The 18338-nt window shown below is 41.5% G+C and overlaps 1 protein-coding gene across 5 annotated transcripts in view; it reads left to right on the forward strand.

Annotated features, from left to right (window-relative positions):
- zfhx3b (zinc finger homeobox 3b) overlaps window positions 1-6572 on the forward strand; it is a 450580-nt gene extending 444008 nt beyond the window's left edge. For all 5 annotated transcript variants that reach the window (XM_062028101.1, XM_062028110.1, XM_062028091.1 and 2 more), the window contains one exon: window positions 439-6572. In XM_062028101.1, coding sequence (XP_061884085.1) covers window positions 439-2180 — 1742 coding nt within the window. In that variant the 3' untranslated portion in view covers window positions 2181-6572. The remainder of the gene's footprint in view (window positions 1-438) is intronic.
- Window positions 6573-18338: the final 11766 nt, after the last annotated feature.

Consider the following 18338-nt stretch of genomic DNA (forward strand, 5'->3'; position numbering starts at 1 on the left):
ATTTTCATTTCCATGCCACACTGCTGCATGGGAGACCTAATGAAGTATGTAATGTTAACTGAAAAAAGGCATTACTGTACTCTTCCTCAGTGTAAAAATGTGTGAGCTATCTGACTCAAACCAATGAGCAAGCTGACTCACACACAGGCTGTGCCCTTCCACAGCTTGCGCTGCAACTAGTTCTGGAGCTAATATTTATCTGTTCACTACAGGTCAATGATATTTTATGTGTATTTAAATACATTTACATGTTTGAAATAAAATTCAAGAGGAATATGAAAAAATTATATTTTAAAAAGTTTAATTAGCCATAAATGTCACATTCCCGCTGCAGTCCCAGGACTCCCTGTGAAAGACCTCAATGCAGTCTATTGCTTGAAAATGTCCTAACAATCTCCCTTACTATGGTTGTGTTTGTTGTGCTTTCCAAAATTTCAGCTTTAACTCCTCCAAAACCTTCAAACCTGCTGAACATGCCTGGTGCCGGTGTTCCCTCGCCAAGCCTCCCCACGTCTGGATTGCCCAACAAGCCGCCTTCATCATCGTCCCTGTCCACATCCAGCCCAGCACAGACCAGCACTTCTGTATCCCACTCAAGCCCCACCTCAATATCCAACTCCACTTCTTCAACCAGCCACTCCATCTCCCGTCCTGAACACACTAAAGATCGTGAAGGTGAGAGGTTAAGAGACAAGGAAAAGCCAAAGGAAAAGGCAGAGAAGCCCTCAACTCCATCATCAACTGGAGGCACCCCTGCTCCTTCTACTTCTGCTGCCAGTGCCAAGAAGGAAAAACCAGACCCTGCTGTTCCAGCCACCTCTATGCCAACCCCTGGTATGGAGTATGTGGTGGACCCTGCCCAGCTTCAGGCCCTACAGGCTGCCTTGGCTTCAGACCCTACTGCCCTTCTCACGAACCAGTTTCTGCCCTATTTCATGCCGGGCTTTTCCCCATACTACACCCCTCAGATCCCAGGTGCTCTCCAAGGGGGTTACCTGCAACCAATGTATGGTATGGAAAGTCTCTTCCCTTACAATCCTGCCTTGTCACAAGCACTTATGGGCCTTTCTCCAGGGTCTCTGCTGCAGCATTACCAGCAATATCAGCAGAGCTTGCAAGAAGCGCTACAGCAGCAGCAGCAGCAGCTTCAGCAGATCCAGCAACCCAAGGCAAGCCAAAATCAAGCCCCCTCTAAATCCTTGGGGAATCGGAAAGAGTCTGCCAAAGATCCAGTGAAAACAGAGGAGCAAAAGGGCAACCCCCATAGTGCATCCCCCACTACCCTTTCCACATCCTCCACTCCTAATAAAATACACACTGCGCTGAACGAGGTGGATGGCAAAGCTGCGGATCCCCATCTGGACAAATTCATCGTCCCCAAGGCACAGTATAAACTGGCATGCCGCAAGTGTCAAGCAGTTTTCCCCAAGGAAGAAGCGGCTATTACCCACCTTAAGTCAAACTGTTTTTTTGGTCAGTCTGTGGCAAACCTGCAAGAGATGTTGCTGCGTGTCCCCAGTGGCGTAGGTGCAGGGGCTGGAAGTCTCTACGACTGCCTGGCCTGCGACACTACGTTGGATGGGGAAAAAGCACTCAGTCAACACTTGGAATCAGCTTTGCACAAACACAGAACAATCAAGCGATCATCCAGAAATGCCAAAGAGCACGCTACTAGTTTATTACCTCACTCTTCAGCCTGCTTCCCCAATCCTAACACCACATCTACCTCGCAGTCTGCCACTCATCCCATCAGCAGCCCCACTCCGCCGCCAACAACATCAGCTACCATGCCATCATCTGTCGTGTCCGCCACCCTTTGCTCTTCCTCCTCCTCCAGTACCCAGCTCAACGCCACAGCTGCCGGCAAACCCTGGCCCCAGGCCCCTTTCTCCAGAGCTTTAGTCGGGAAGCCCAATGCCAGTCTCTCAACTGCTTCCTCCTTGTTTCCTCCAGTGTCCTCACCCTCAACGGTTACCTCAAGTTCATTGAGCACCTCAGGAGTTCAGACCTCGATACCAACAGACGTCTTTACTGACGAGTCTGACTCTGACAGCAGTCAGAAGTCAGCAGACAGGCTGGGCAGGACGGCGGACGAGCCACAACAACCTGGCTTCGTCAAAGACAGTAGTTCTTGTAGTAGTAATCTCACTAGTGTAGAAACAGACTCCATCAGATTGTAAAAGAGCTTTCGGTGATGGACAATGTTTAAAAAACACAAAAAGAAAAAAAAAAACACAAATGGAAAAAACATAAAAAGCAGCAATGTTAAATACAGTAAAGGTATACAAACCAATTTCAGAAAAAGATGTAAAGACTTACTGCAATTCCAAAGCTTGTAACCAAAAATGTCAATGTTAGTGGATCGTTTTCCCATATCAACATGCTGGTTTTCATTTTGTTTCCTTTTGCTCAACTGAAACACATGCATATACTGTATATGAGAGGAGAAAAAAATGATGCAGACGAAGACTGACAAATGGCCCAAGAAAAAATCAGAGATGTTTCTTAATGATTTCCTAATGTAATAGCGCGCTCACAAAAAGCCAGTATGTGCTGTGTAGGAGAATGGTCTGGTCCACGTTCTTGCTATTTAAGCATTCAGATACCAATGGCTTGCAAAAGTAAAATAATGTATTGTCTATTTTATTCTCAGGTCAACGGATCACAAATGTTTTGTTCTATTACACAAATCCATGTTTTACACTTTCTGTTTCTTCATGTCTTCATTTACTTATTTTAATTAGAGTGAAAATTGATTTGGCGTTTTTCTGGGCATTACAATGGCAGTTAATTGGCTGAGTTTAACTCTTGAAAAAGGATGAAATGGAGGAGAATTGTTGTTCATTGTTAATACCGAGACAAAGAGAGCATTGCAGACATGCGAATGGGCCAAATTGAGTTTTGATGACTAGGATCAAAAATAAAAAATACCAACTCTCTGTATTTATAATAGTTCTGAACATTTTTGGTGTTATGTAGATTGTTGCATTGGAAATGAATTGAAGCAGTATGTGTACATTTAGCTTTTGTATTGTCCAACTTTAAAACGCTTCATTTGATGTTGTCTTGGTCATTCCGATAGATTAGATGATGATGATGATGATGATGATGATAATAATGGGCAGGTCATGGATTCAAGCTGTCTTCTTCTCAACCTTGTTGGGAGATATTCACCCAGATTTCCCTCCTGATAATTGAAAATGTATGGGCCATTAGGTACTGCATCAACTGGCAGAAAGCAAGTGTTGTGGGTGAACTATTGAACATTTTATTTAATTTTTTGTTACCTTTGTGCACTTATAACTGTCTGACTCTTATTTCCCACTTGACTTGTTCTTCTCTTCGCACTTATTTCTCTCCGCTGTTCTGTCTTTGTAGATATGTACACGACAATGCAGGTCTACACCTTTTATTTGTTGTCATACATGACCATGAAAAAAAGAATAATAATAATAATTCTCACGCTTTAAGACAAAAAGAAAATCCAAAGACTGAACACTTTCACCATTGGTGCATAAAGATGAGAAAAGAGGCTTCTTTATACTTGATAATTTGTTGCTGTTTTTAAAGGAGAGAATAAGATAAAGGAGTACGCATCAGAGTTGCCGTTTTTGCTTGTTTGCAAGCAAACAGGTGGCTTTTTTACGTAAATACCAAATACCAAAAAGGGCCCTTGTCCTTGCATTGTGGAGTAGCACCGTTACAGAGCCATTGCAGTTTGTAAGATAGAGTTATGAACCTTTTTTGACGTTTGTCACACTCAAATGTCCATTTTTTAAGATCGTGTGTAAGGCCTGGTCGTCAGTGACATACCTTTTGCTGCTAATGTAGAATTTTGAAAGAAGTCGAAGACAAAAGTACATAGATGCATGCTTATTTTGCTTTTTGCTAAGCTTTAAAGAAAAACAAACAATAAACCAGATTCTTGCCTCTGCAACACCTTTTTTTGTTTCTTGTTGCAAAAACGGAACTTTGAAGACTGTGAATATGTTTGTTCCAAAGGACATTTTGCTGATTTTCTGTTTGAACAGACCAATGTTTCAAGCCAATGATGACGTGTGTAAAGAACAGTGCATTCCTAATACCACGATGGAGTTTTCTTTCTTGACGAGCGAGGACTGATCTTTTGTCATTTGAATTATTTTAACTGTCAAAATCGATTTTCACTCCATTTTTCATGTGACTGTCAACTGTTTGTGTACATTTTTACTGAACAAAGTGATTCAAAGGTCCACTCCATCCATTTGAGGTTGTTGCTCACTTGTTTAAGCAAGTCATGGTGGTTACCAAAAAGTGTGTATAATACATCTGGTACTGATGTGTCTCCTAGCTTTTAGTCATATGTTTGCCAGTCAACATACAGCTATAGTTTCAGGGGAGAATGATAGCTTTTAAACTGTGGTGAGATTGACGTGTCCAATGTGTAAGCAGGGTGCCACTTTTACACATAGATTACAGGTCTGGAGGGGCATCTTCATTCCAAAGCATTATTTCTGGTCAACAGGAGGATTTTTGGAGATGTCCTTCAATGTTCAAAGGGTTAGGAGGCGTTCATGTCCCAAAGAAGTCACCCACTTCATCTTATTGCAATGCAAAGGATGTGCATATAGGTACCCCCACCCTCTCACTGATGACAAAATGTATATTTTTTCAACCAAAACCAAGACTTATTTAAATTTGTGGGGGAAAAAAAATCTTTTTTTGACCAATATTGTATAGCCAATTTATATATAGTATATACAAATAATCCCCCAGTAATCTTTAATGGTGTTGATACCATAGCATGCTGTTAAAATCATGTGTCCAAAGTTCAATTAGATTCAAGTGTGTGTACCTTTTTTATATTTTAAATTATACTTTCCGCCCCTCAAATGTATTTTAAATGTTAATATGTCAGACATGTATTTTCTTTTTCTTATCTATTCTTTGTTACTATATATTATTTTAATCATAAATTAAAATTAGCTTTAATTTTAAGGAAATTATGAAACACAATATGTCCTGGCCACTTTATGGAGTTTTTTGTATTCTTATCTTATTTTTTATTCCCAAAGTATAATCATTTTGACTGAGCCAGCATGGCCTAGATGTGAGTTCTAATAGACTGCCTTGTGTGTGTGCGTGTGTGTGTGTGTGTGTGTGTGTGTGTGTGTGTGTGTGTGTGTGTGTGTGTGTGTGTGTGTGTGTGTGTGTGTGTGTGTGTGTGTGTAATAAGAGCCAATCCATTCTTTCCCTCATTGTGTCTTTTGTGTTACACACCCGAACTGACAAAGTAAATTAGATAATGAAATGATCGTAAGTGATCATGATTGCAAAGCACTGAACAGCTTTTACTTTGAATGTGGCCAAAGCTTTATACAGTTCAAAAAAAAAGAAAGAAACATGTGCCCCCAAAATTAATTGTATATTTTATTGTAACACTTCTGTGGATTTTCCACAGTGCTACTTTTGGGATAGACATGAAAAGGTTTTTGCTGTCGAGGTCATCTTTGCCCACTGTGAAAAGGCGTGTGTACCTGTATACAGATAAAAATATATTTAAAACAAGCCACAACTTTTATTTTGTTTATTTCTGAGATGGAGGACTGAAAAGAATAGACAAAAACTTTGTGAGGAGGACACAAGAGGCTGTGGCACAGCAAAACTGGGCATAGGAGCCTCGGAAACAGCTTTAAAAACCACCTCCTTATTTGATGAGTGACGACTCCCAATGGACTCTGGAACCAAGGGACATGTGTGACAGAGGACTGAAACTGGAGTGGCTTCAGCTGCCTCTTTCCTCCTTTCTTTGCCTCCGCTCCTCTTAGGGACATTCCCCGAATTTCAGGACAGGATGGACGCTTGCTTGCCTCTTCTTTCCGCCTCCTTGACGTTGCTACCTGTCTCCTCTTTCCTCCGCTTGTCATGGGTTGACAAGCAAGTTGTGCGGCAGCTTGCCCCTCTTACTGTAAGGACGGGGCCGGCTTCTCTGAACTGTCGTGTTTTTTTTAAGAAAAAAAGAGGCAGTTGTACACTTAAAGAAAAGCATATTAACCAAAATCAACAACCAAACTAACAACCAAACAACCATTTGCTCCAACTTCAAAGATGAACTGTTACTCGGAGCGAACTGTTTCTTTTGTGACTTCTGGTGCCACAATGTTTGTTTGTTTTTAAAAAAAAAAACCTTTTCAACTTTTTCGTTGGTTTCCTTCAATGACTCCTCGTTTGAGCCTCATAAGCATGGCTCTGTGGCTCCAGGCAGCCCAGCTGAGGGTAGAAAAAACAGCCTTGCAATGTACAAAAAAGAGCAAGTTAAACCAAAAATGTTGTTCTTGATGTCTTTTCTATACTGTAGTCTTGTTAGCTTTTTTGTTACTGTAATTATATGATGAAGATTTCCAGACTGTACCAAATGACATGGAAACTAACATACACACACAACACACATGGAACTTCAGACTTTTAAAGAAACTTTTGTCACAAAACCTTGTTGTCCTAGTTAAGTTGATTGTAGATGGTAATTGAATATACTCCTTTGAAAATATTTCATCAAGTATGTTTCTTGCTCATTGTGATACATTAAAATAAGTATGAGCATAAAGCTTTTGTGTGTCGGTCTCCTTTTTCTCTGCTCACATTCACTCATCCAGCTGTCTTTTGAACGATGCCTTTATCTGTCTTTGCCTTTCAAAATAAAGTACATCTGGAAAGTATTCAAAGCGCTTCACCTTTTCCACATTGTGTTTTGTCAAAGCCTTATTCCAAAATGAAATAAATTCATTGTTGTTCTCAAAATTCTACAGGCAATACCCCATTAAGACAATGTTTTTTTTTAATTTTGCTAAATTATTGAAAATAAAAAACTGAGAAATCATATGTACATAAGTACACACCGATCTTTGGGCAGTTTCGCCCATTCCTCTTTGCAGCATTTCTCAAGCTCAATCAGGTTGGATGAGAAGCGTTAATTTTCATCCAGGATGTCTCTGTACATTGCTGCATTCATCTTTCCCTCTAATCTGGCTAGTTTCCCAGTTCTTGCCACTGAAAACCATCCCCACAGCATGATGCTGCCACCACCATGCTTCACTGTAGGGATGGTATTGGTCTGGTGATGAGGGTGCCTGGTTTCCTCCAAACATAACGCCTGGCATTCACACCAAAGAGTTCAATATTTGTCTCATCAGACCAAAGAATTTTGTTTCTCATGGTCTGAGAGTCTTTCAGGTGCATTTTGGCAAACTTTTTTCCAAGAAAAGGCCTTCTTAAGAAAAGGTCTGTCCACTCTACCATACAGGCCTGATTGTGGTTTGCTGCAGAGGTGTCTGTCCTTCTGTAAGGTTCTCCTCTCTCCACAGAGGAATGCTGTAGTTCTGACAGAGTGACCATCGGGTCCTTGGTCACTTTCCTGACTAGACTAAGATGAATGCAGCAATGTACAGAGACATCCTGGATGAAAACCAACACTTCCTATCCAACCTGATGGAGCTTGAGAGGTGCTGCAAAGAGGAAATGGACGACACTGCCCAAAGATAGGTGTGCCAAGCTTGTGGCATCATATTCAAAAAGACTCGAGGCTGTAATTTCTGCCAAAGGTGCATCAACAATGAGCAAAGGCTGTGAATACTTATGTACATGTCGTTGTTTTGTTTGTATATATACATTTGCTAAATAAAAATAAAAAATACTTTTCACATTGTCATTATGGGTTATTGTCTGTAGAATTTTATTTTGGAATACAGCTGTAAAATAACAAAATGCAGAAAAAGTGAAGCACTTTGAATACTTTCCGGATGCACTCTACTTGCTCGCATTTTATATCCATCCGTTTTTCCGTACCACTTGTCCTGAGCTGGAGCTTAACCTTGGACTCATCACCAGCCAATCGCAGGAGACAATTTTCAATCACACCTATAGACAATTTAGAGTCTCCAATTAGCCTAACATGCATGTTTTGGGATGAAGGACAACATGCAAACTCCACACAGAGATACTTAACAGGGGATTCAAACGCTTCACCTAAGTTAAAGTTAAAGTACCAATGATTGTCACACACACACTAGGTGTGGTGAAAATTGTCCTCTGCATTCGACCCATCCCCTTGTTCACCCCCTGGGAGGTGAGGGGAGCAGTGGGCAGCAGCGGTGCCGCGCCCAGGAATCATTGTTGGTGATTTAACCCACAATTCCAACCCTTGATGCTGAGTGCCAAGCAGGGAGGTAATGGGTCCCATTTTTATAGTCTTTGGTATGACTCGGCCGGGGTTTGAACTCACGACCTACCGATCTCAGGGCGGACACTCTAACCACTAGGCCACTGAGTAGGTAACCTCCTAAGGTTAGGTAAGGTAAGGCCAACATGCAAACCACAAGACCGACATGCTGCCATATTTAATAAACAACATTTCATTGGATACTTGAATAAGTCAGAAAAGTCATGACTTGGACTAGAAAATATGTTGTTATATACATTACTATTTTGAATCCATTAATCAATGGCCCAATATTAGATACATCTACACAACGAACAACAAATATTGGGACTCCAGAACTATGCCTTCACAAAGATATTACTGTAATGTGCAATTTTCATTGACACTTGGTATGAATTTAACAGTGTGTTTATAATTGTGGCTGTTTGCACTGCATTATTTTATAATACTATACCTTTCTGATGGTGTTACTATGTATAAAAAAAATATGTACATCTCAAAATTCATGCCCTATTTTTGAGGTAAATGTATTTCTTTGTTTTGTTTAGTGGGTGTTTTATTTGCTTATTTTTTTTTTCTTAGCTGGAAAAGACAAGTGGCAAAACAATTTCCACAGAAATAAATTGTCCACTATTTTGTTATCTAACGCCTTAATGTTTCTCACCATTTTAAGGATTCTGGTACCTTCTAACATATTGAAAACATAACATTCTAAATATTTCATCGGGTGAGCATGTAGCCGCACAACATGGATTTATTTATTTGATTGTGTTGTTTACTTCCTTGGCAGTCAGGAAGCAGAAGCAGAGTTACTGGAAATAAAGATATACACCAAAACACTCAAGCAGTGATCTTCAAACTGTGGTACGCTGGCTCCTTTAAGTGGTGCGTCAAATAATCAAATAAACATTCAAACACAGTGTTACTGTTCAAACTGTGTGCTATGTTACAATGGTCAAAAATATTAAATATACTTGCTAAATAAAACTTCTGACCCGTTTTTAATAAATACTTAGGCCTACTACGCTACTGTATTTTAATGTTGGTTATTATGGTGGTACTTGGAGAGCCAAGTGTTTTCTGAGGTGGTACTTAATGTAAAAGTGTGTGAACCATTGTTCTGAAGTGTGACAATGTTTTGATAAAAAATAAGCAAACAAAATCAGTGACATGTAAACTTCGCAAAGCCGAACTTGTGTCTCAAAACAGCATTTTAAATGCAAACACCATGCTGCCCTAACGTCTTGTCCCCATCACCACCGACACCAAGGTAAGATTTAGCCAACGCTAACCTAATAAAGCATGGATAATATGAATCTAGCGGTATTTACACAACAAAGCCACATATACTAATTACAGATTTAATTGATGAAAAGAGAAGAATGTTCCATTCTGCACTCGAGTTTGCACTTTGTTGGTAAATATTAGGGGCGGGATAATATCATTACCTAGGATGGTATCAGTAAATGATCGATGGTGGCATGAAGCCGGAGTACCCGGCGGGAACCCAGACAGAACATGCAAACTCTATACAGAAAGACCCCGAGCCCGGGGATCGAACTTTCTTATTGTGAGGCACACACACTAACCCCTGTGCTGCTAAATACTAAAAGCAATATGGCTAAAAGTACACAGCTAAGACATGCAGCAGGTGAAACACACATTCTTAAAGATAAAACACAAATTGTAGGAATTTGTTACAAAATTCAGTGATTTCAGTTGCATTAGTGTACGCTATGTGGACTGAGCTAATAATTTGCCACAAGCCAACCCGCTGTGTGCACGTCCATGTATCAATATGTGCACAGCAGGGCAGCTGGTTAACTATACTACCTTAAAACTCATTGTGCAGGTCCGGGTGATTGTTATTTAAAGCTAGCCAAGTTTGAAGCTAAGATTGTAATACTTTAATGCCATCTTTGGCGAGGCATGTTTTAAAGCAGCGCTTTCAGCGTGGCACTTCCGTGTTTAAAGCGTCATCTTTATCGATAGTTTTGAAGCCCAAATACCTCCATACTGTGCTTCATGCACTCTCCTTTTCACAGTTTTTGCCTTTTTATTGTGTTTTGTTTACTTTTTCAATTAATGTGCTATTTTCTTAAATCTGTTTTCTGATTTTTTTGGGATTACGGATCTTTGTTGATACAAACGTGTCATCATGCACAAACAATATTGAATGTGCATTGAAGCAATCCATAAACGTTCTCATAGCAGACGTGGGCTCATGCATTTTTCTAAGGTAAAAAGAGTTGTTTGGGGTCAAGTCACACTCCTAAAGAAGAGGCCATCCTGTCTTCAGCAACAGGCGAGAGTCACTGACCATGTTGAGCCAATTAACACACAAGGGCACATCCCGAATGAATTAAAAACACCCTAATCTGATCTGTGTGAAAAGCAAGGCCGTTTCCTTCACAGGCCAAGGACCAGATGGCACCCACACTGTGTATGTGCATTGAAAGAGGCCAGACCAAGTCACACAGTGTGAAATTGGGTTAGCGCCTCGGTCGAACACAAGCCTTGGGCAATGTGAGGAGAATGGCCCACGTCTCAAATACTTGCCCCCATATTTAATTATACTTCTCAATGCAGCTCACTAAGTCAGTCATTGAAGTAAGTGATGAGGGTGACAGCTTTCTTCTTTCTGCTGTCTCATTTTACCACTCAACTTTTGACACCTTCTAAAACACACTGACATATCATACAGTACATCTTTTGAAGAAAAGAAGACAAGCACAGTTATTTGGTTTGAATTTAAGTTACTATAAAACCAAGATGGTTGATGTTACCCTCCTGGGTTTCACCCCTAAGACGTACCCATTGAAATAAAGTACTGGACTTTTTCAACACTTCAACCTCAGACCTTTATAGGCAATAATCAGAGTAATTTTTTTTAAATGGACCATTGTTGTTTATTCTTTTTCTACACCGCCAATTCTCATTAAGGTCACTAGCTTGCTGAAGCCTATCCCAGCTGACTTGGTGCAATGGGCGGGTACAACCTGTACTGATTGCCAGCCAATCACAGCACACATATAGAAAATCAACCATTCACAATTGGGGTGTGCATTGCCAAGCGACACATGACGATCATTATCGATTAGCAAATGTTTAAAAATCAATTATTTATTATGACAGCGAAATCACATGAACACAACCGCAGGACCCGGAAGTTGTCCAAAACAAAAAAAGCCAGCTGGAGAGTTTTTAAAGGGTTGGACTGTATTGTAGCATCAACCGTGTGATTAATGATGGTGTTGGTTATCAATCGACAATCACTTTATTGCACAACTGTCTACTTTCGATCATAACCGTGCCAAAGCAACAACAGCTACAAAAACTATGTAGCTTGTCTTCACATCTAACTTCAAGCTACAAAAACTATGTAGCTTGTCTTCACATCTAACTTCAAGCTACAAAAACTATGTAGCTTGTCTTCACATCTAACTTCGGCGTGACCACAGAATCGAACATCAAAAAACTACAACACTACACATATTACAGTATTAAACCAACAGTGCAAAAATATTTATTTTTTAAGTAAAACAGTTATTTGTAAGTTATTTTGATGAGAAGTTTCTGCGTATGTTGCTTGTTTGTTTGGTGATAAACTTCCTCGTCCCAAAAATGTTGGTTAGTTCTAAAATCAATTTAAAGCATGCTGCCTGATATTTGCTTTTTCTTCTAATGGATGCTCACAAATATACCTTTTAAAAAAAAAAATGCAGCAATAATTATGATAACATGAGCGACTCTTCTGGTGCCTAAAATGACACAATCCTAATTCACACTCACTTTTATACTAATGGACAATCCTCCAATTAGCCTAGCATGCATGTTTGAGTACCTGGAGAAAATTCAGGCGCACAAGGGGAGAACATGCAAAAAGAGGCTATGTTCACACTGCAAGTCAATTCCGTTTTATTTGCCCCTATTTGACCTGCATTTAATTTTGTTCCTCTATCGTATGGGATTATAAATCTGATATGTATCCGATGCAACTGCAATCTAAAGTCAGGTCACGTTCATCTGACCTACAATTTACGTAATTGAAAGGTGACAAATGTAACAATTCTTTGACAAAAGAGACACTTTACAAAAAAAAAAAAGCTTCTATTTGTGTCTGAGGTGAACGTATTGTGCGCAAAAAAAACACAACATGACATGTGGTGCAGAGTGTTTGTCAGAAAGTGTTTTAGTCTTGTCTTATTCTGACGCAGTTTTGAGATGTTAGATTTCCTGTGCTCTTAATTTGGCGATCTAGTCTGAGACGTCATTTCCTGTTTGTAGCGTTTCTGCGTAATATGGGCTCTTGGGTGGTGGTGTAAATAGCATTGTGTGCGTTCCTGACTAAAATGCCACACACACACACACCCCACACACACCTATACCACACTTGTTCAACGTCACCATTAAAGAGTGCCTGAAAGTCTCTCTGTGCCCTACTCTCTGACCGGAGTCCTTGTCCTAAGAAGATATCAGACCAGCATTCCACATCCAGAGTAACCTACTCTATCGCATGGTCCTTCGAGCTGGATTGATAATCATCTGAAGACAACATGGAGTCAGAAGAAGCCTCTGGAGATCCAGCAGCACGTTCTAGACCCCAACGAGAGAGACAACTGCCAGCACATCTTGATGACTATGAAGTTGGATATCAATCTCAACATACATCCACCATAGCCATTGATATTGGAGCCTCGCCCACTGGGAGGAGAGCATCATTTCCACGAAGCCCATCACCTGCCTCTCAACGCAGTAGAGCCAAGACTCAGTGTAGTTCCTGCTCATCAGCAAGGAGGTCCATCACTGAGGGATTATCAGACCCACAGACTGCAATGTTGGAGGAGAGAGTAAAACAAATGGAACTAGCGGAAGTGCACAGACAAATAAGAGAGGAAAACTTAGCTGATGAGGAGTACCAGCTTCTGGACAAACAATCCCGAGAAGCTCTCAGTCAAAAGGAGGAACTTCTGAGAGAAGATAAAAGGCAGCGACGTAAACTGGATGAGGAGGCGGACATGGCCTTAAAGACGAAAGGGGCAATTACGAGATGTCTTATGCTGCAACATAAACTGGTAGAAAAGGAAATGGAATTGGAGAAAGCTGCTCTAATTACATCCTTCTTAAAGAAGGATACACATAGTTCTGTCTTATCCAGGCCACTTAGCGAATGTGAGTTCAACCTTTGGTTCCCAGCTGATCTAAATGGAGCAGCACCATACTCACAAGGTGAGCTTGGATCTCGACACACTAGTCCAGCAGTAAATGCTCTAGCACCAGCCCTTCCAACCACAGCAGTTGATCCCACCGTCGCAACCAGTCCGCCTTTACCCCAAGTCCAGCTTGTTCCTCCAGATAATCAGCCTTCTGCTACCGCAACTCTGAGGTATCAGCCACAGCCTACTTTTGCTACCATATCTCCTCCTACCATAGTCCCTGCCACAGTTTACCCAACAGCCAATTAAGCAGAATGCAGTATTGCAGCCTCACCCTTATCTTCCAATGCCACCTTTACTGCAGCAGTTGACAGCACCGCCACTAGGTTCCAGGACAGCACTTGGTACCGACCTAATGGAACTCCTAATAGCTACTTCATATGGACTTCCAAGGCCTACCTTGCTCCAATTTACATCTGGAAAAGAGTCAGATTTTGCACTGCTCAAAATGGCATTGGATAACTTACTAAATTCACATGCCCACCTCACAGAGCAGTTTAAGTATCAAGTACTGTTGGACCACTTAAAGCTGCCAAGTGCCTACAAGTAAGCACAAGCTTATATGTATGATCACAAGCCATATTCATCCGCCCTGCAAGCACTTCAAGATAAATATGGACAACCTCGGCAGCTGGTGCAGAGTGAGTTAAGAGCCATGTTGACCTCCCCTCCAATCAGATATGGAGATCCGGACGCATTCGACAATTTTGCCCTGTCAGTCCAAGCGCTAGTGGGCATGCTTCGTTCCCTAGAGGGTTAAAAATGGCTATGAACTTAGATGTGGCTCTCACGTCGATAGACTACTCAGCAAATTGCCCGCCAACTATAGAGACAGCTTTGTTGAGTATAGCTTGAGCAACGGTATTCTGAGAACTGGAACAGACAGAACATACACGCTGTCAGACTTCTCCACCTGGCTTCAGTTAAAGTCTCAAGCAAAGCGAATCTCAAGGAGAGCAACCTACATGTTCCAAGACCAGCCAAAGTCAGCTAAGAACTACAACAGACCACAAGGGCAGGTTAGGTTCGGTTGGTATCAACACTTCAGTCATCAACAATTGCATCATCAGAGAAATGGACATTGGAACAGTGTAGTACTGACTTGGTAGGATATGTACAGCAAGTAGTGGACAAAGAGAGAGATCAGAAATTATAAGAAAAAGTATCTACATTTGATTATTAACATTTGATTATTTACAATCCGAAGAGGTATGATGTTAATTGTTGATTGTTAGCAATCCGGGGAGGGTGTTAGTTTAGAGTTGAAGTTGCCTGGAGGTGTTCTTTTAGTGCAGTTTTGAAGGAGGATAGAGATGCCCTTTCTTTTACACCTGTTGGGAGTGCATTCCATATTGATGTGGCATAGAAAGAGAATGAGTTAAGACCTTTGTTAGATCGGAATCTGGGTTTAACGTGGTTAGTGCAGCTCCCTCTGGTGTTGTGGTTATGGCGGTCATTTACGTTAAGGAAGTAGTTTGACATGTACTTCGGTATCAGGGAGGTGTAGCGGATTTTATAGACTAGGCTGAGTGCAAGTTGTTTTACTCTGTCCTCCACCCTGAGCCAGCCCACTTTGGAGAAGTGGGTAGGAGTGAGGTGTGATCTGGGGTGAAAGTCTAGAAGTAATTTGACTAGCTTGTTCTGGGATGTTTGGAGTCTAGATTTGAGGGTTTTGGAGGTGCTAGGGTACCAGGAGGTACATGCGTAATTGAAAAAGGGTTAAATGAGAGTTGCCGCCAGAATCTTCATGGTGCTTTTGTTGACCAGAGAGGAGATTCTATAGAGAAATCTCGTTCGTCGGTTGACCTTTTTGATTACCTTGGTTGCCATTTTATCACAGGAAAGATTAGCTTCTAGAATGGAACCTAGGTAGGTGACCTCATCTTTCCTGGTGATAACAATGTCACCCACTCTTATAGTGAAGTCATTGACTTTCTTAAGGTTGATGTGGGACCCAAATAGGATGGATTCCGTTTTACCCAAGTGTATGGATAGCTTGTTGTCAGCGAGCCAGGTGCAAATTCTACAGAGTTCCGCACTGAGGATTTTTTCCACCTGTGACTTGTCCTTGCCGGATACCAGCAGGGCCGAGTCATCAGCAAACAAAAACAATTCACAGTCGCATGCTGATGACATGTCGTTTATGTATATTAGGAACAGTAAAGGCCCTAATATACTGCCTTGGGGGACTCCACAGCTTACTGAGAGGGGGTGGACACGGTGCCGTTCAACTCAATCACCTGTTTCCTCCCCTCCAAGTAAGATTGCATCCAGCTTGATGAGGTTTTATCAAATCCGATTGCTCTGAGCTTATCCAACAGTATAACGTGGTTAACGGTGTCAAAGGCCTTCTGAAGGTCCAGCATGACCATGCTGCAGTATTTGCCCATGTCTAGCTTATGTTTGATGTGGTCGGTTAGATAGAGAAGGCATGTGTCAGTGGAGTGGTTAGTTCTGAAGCCGGATTGGAATTTGTACATGAGTTTATTTTTGGCAAGGTAACTATCGACCTGTTCATAATCTATTTTTTCCATTACTTTCGAAATGGAACTGAGAATAGAAACAGATCGGTAGTTGGCAGGTTCTAATTTGCTTCCTTTTTTAAAGAGGGTAGTTACTCTTGCTATTTTGAAATCTTTTGGTACTTGGCCTTGAGTAATTGAGAGGTCCCTGAGGTACAGATGGCCGAGTCCGAGCAGCCCAAGTGAAAATCAAGGGACAGACTCACCTGCGGCCGGTTGTACGCCTGGTGCGGTTGCCGGCTTGGGAAGATGAGAATGACACTGACTAACACAACACTTTCCTTCGAAGTTCAAATTTATAGCTAAATTTGGGGGCGGCTGTGTCAGAAAGCATTTTAGTCTTATCTTATTCTGACGCAGTTTTGAGATGTTAGATTTCCTGTGCTCTTAATTTGCCGATCTAGTCTGAGACGTCATTTCCTGTTTGTAGCGTTTCTGCGTAATATGGGCTCTTGGGTGATTGTGTAAACAGCATTGTGTGCGTTCCTGACTAAAATGCCACACACACACACACACACACACACACCCCACACACACCTATACCACACTTGTTCAACGTCACCATTAAAGAGTGCCTGAAAGTCTCTCTGTGCCCTACTCTCTGACCGGAGTCCTTGTCCTAAGAAGATATCAGACCAGCATTCCGCATCCAGAGTAACCTACTCTATCACAGTGTTTATGGAAGCAAACATGGCCCCAAATTGTGTAAGGCTCACTAACCTTTAGTGTGAACGTAGCCATAATGTGGGAGTCCTAAACGTGTTTTTGACAAACTCCTTCAGACCTTTTATATGTCCTGCAGTAAGGAAACACTTCTGTCTGGCCCAATGGGTGGAAGGCTGCAGTGACGGTTGACTTTTTGGAACTTTCCACATCTCCACACTGAATCCCTGCATCTCCGCTTCAGTGATTTTTAAGTTCTTCTTTTCCTCTCTGACCAAGGCTCTTCTCCCTCTATTGCTTAGAAATGGTCTAGACAGCGAGCTCTACAAAAAGCGCTTTGGCCGTCCAAAACCTCTTCTTTTGCAACCTTGACCAGATCGGTGCCTTGCCAAAAATCTGTCTCTGAGCTCTTCGGTCAGTTCCTTCGACCTCATTATTCTCATTTGCTCTGACATGCACTCTGAGCCGTGATGTCTTATAATAGGTAGGTGTGTGCCTTTCCTAATCAAGACCAATCAATTTAATTAAACACAGTTGGAAACCAATGAAGGTGTAGCACCATTTAAAGGATTATCCAAAGAAATACGTACACGGACAACACCTCTACTTCAATATGTAAGTTAGACTTAGACTTAGACTTAGACCTACACTTCCTGTTATTGTCATTCAGCACGGTGGAAACAGGGGTTAGTGCATGTGCCTCACAATACCAAGGTCCTGAGTTCGATCCCGGGCTCGGGGTCTTTCTGTGTGGAGTTTGCATGTTCTCCCCGTGACTGCGTGGGTTCCCTCCGGGTACTCCGGCTTCCTCCCACCTCCAAAAACATGCACCTGGGGATAGGTTGCTTGGCAACACTAAATTGGCCCTATTGTGTGAATGTGAGTGGGAATGTTGTCTGTCTATCTGTGTAGGCCCTGTGATGAGGTGGCGACTTGTCCAGGGTGTACCCTGCCTTCTGCCCGAATGCAGCTGAGATAGGCTCCAGCCCCCCTGACCCCGAAAGAGACAAGCAGTAGAAAATGGATGGATGGAAATTTGAACTTTACAGTACAGATAAGAACAAAATGTTGTTGCATTAGCTTGTTGTAGTGCAGGATAAAAGAGCAATAAGGTACAGATATAAATAAATAGATTACTGTACAGATAAATATATTGCACTTTTGCATATGCATCCACGTTTATGGATGTATGTTATATTGTCTTAATATTTCAGCGATTTAATCAGTTTTTGGGGGGAATTGGGGGGCTTACTATGATGCGTTCAAGAGTCTGATGGCCTGAGGGAAGAAGTTGTTACAGAACCTGGAGGTTCTGCTACGGTTTTGATTGATTGATTGAGAATTTTATTAGTAGGTTGCACAGTGAAGTACATATTCCGTACAATTGACCACTGAATGGTAACACCCGAATACGTTTTTCAACTTGTTTAAGTCGGGGTCCACTTAAATTGATTCATGATACAGATATATACTATCATATATACTATCATCATAATACAGTCTTTACACAAGATAATCACATTGAATTATTTACATTATTTACAATCAGTGGTGTGGAGGGGGATGGGGGGGTATGGACATCAAGTAGTGGACATAGAGAGAGAGAGAGAGAGAGAGAGAGAGAGAGAGAGAGAGAGAGAGAGAGAGAGAGAGAAGAGAGAGAGAGAGAGAGAGAGGGAGAGATCAGAAGGCATAAGAAAAAGAAAAAGTATCTGCATTTGATTGTTTACATTTGATTGTTAG

Source organism: Entelurus aequoreus, linkage group LG02, assembly GCF_033978785.1.
Source record: "Entelurus aequoreus isolate RoL-2023_Sb linkage group LG02, RoL_Eaeq_v1.1, whole genome shotgun sequence".
NCBI classification, from domain to species: Eukaryota; Metazoa; Chordata; class Actinopteri; order Syngnathiformes; family Syngnathidae; genus Entelurus; species Entelurus aequoreus.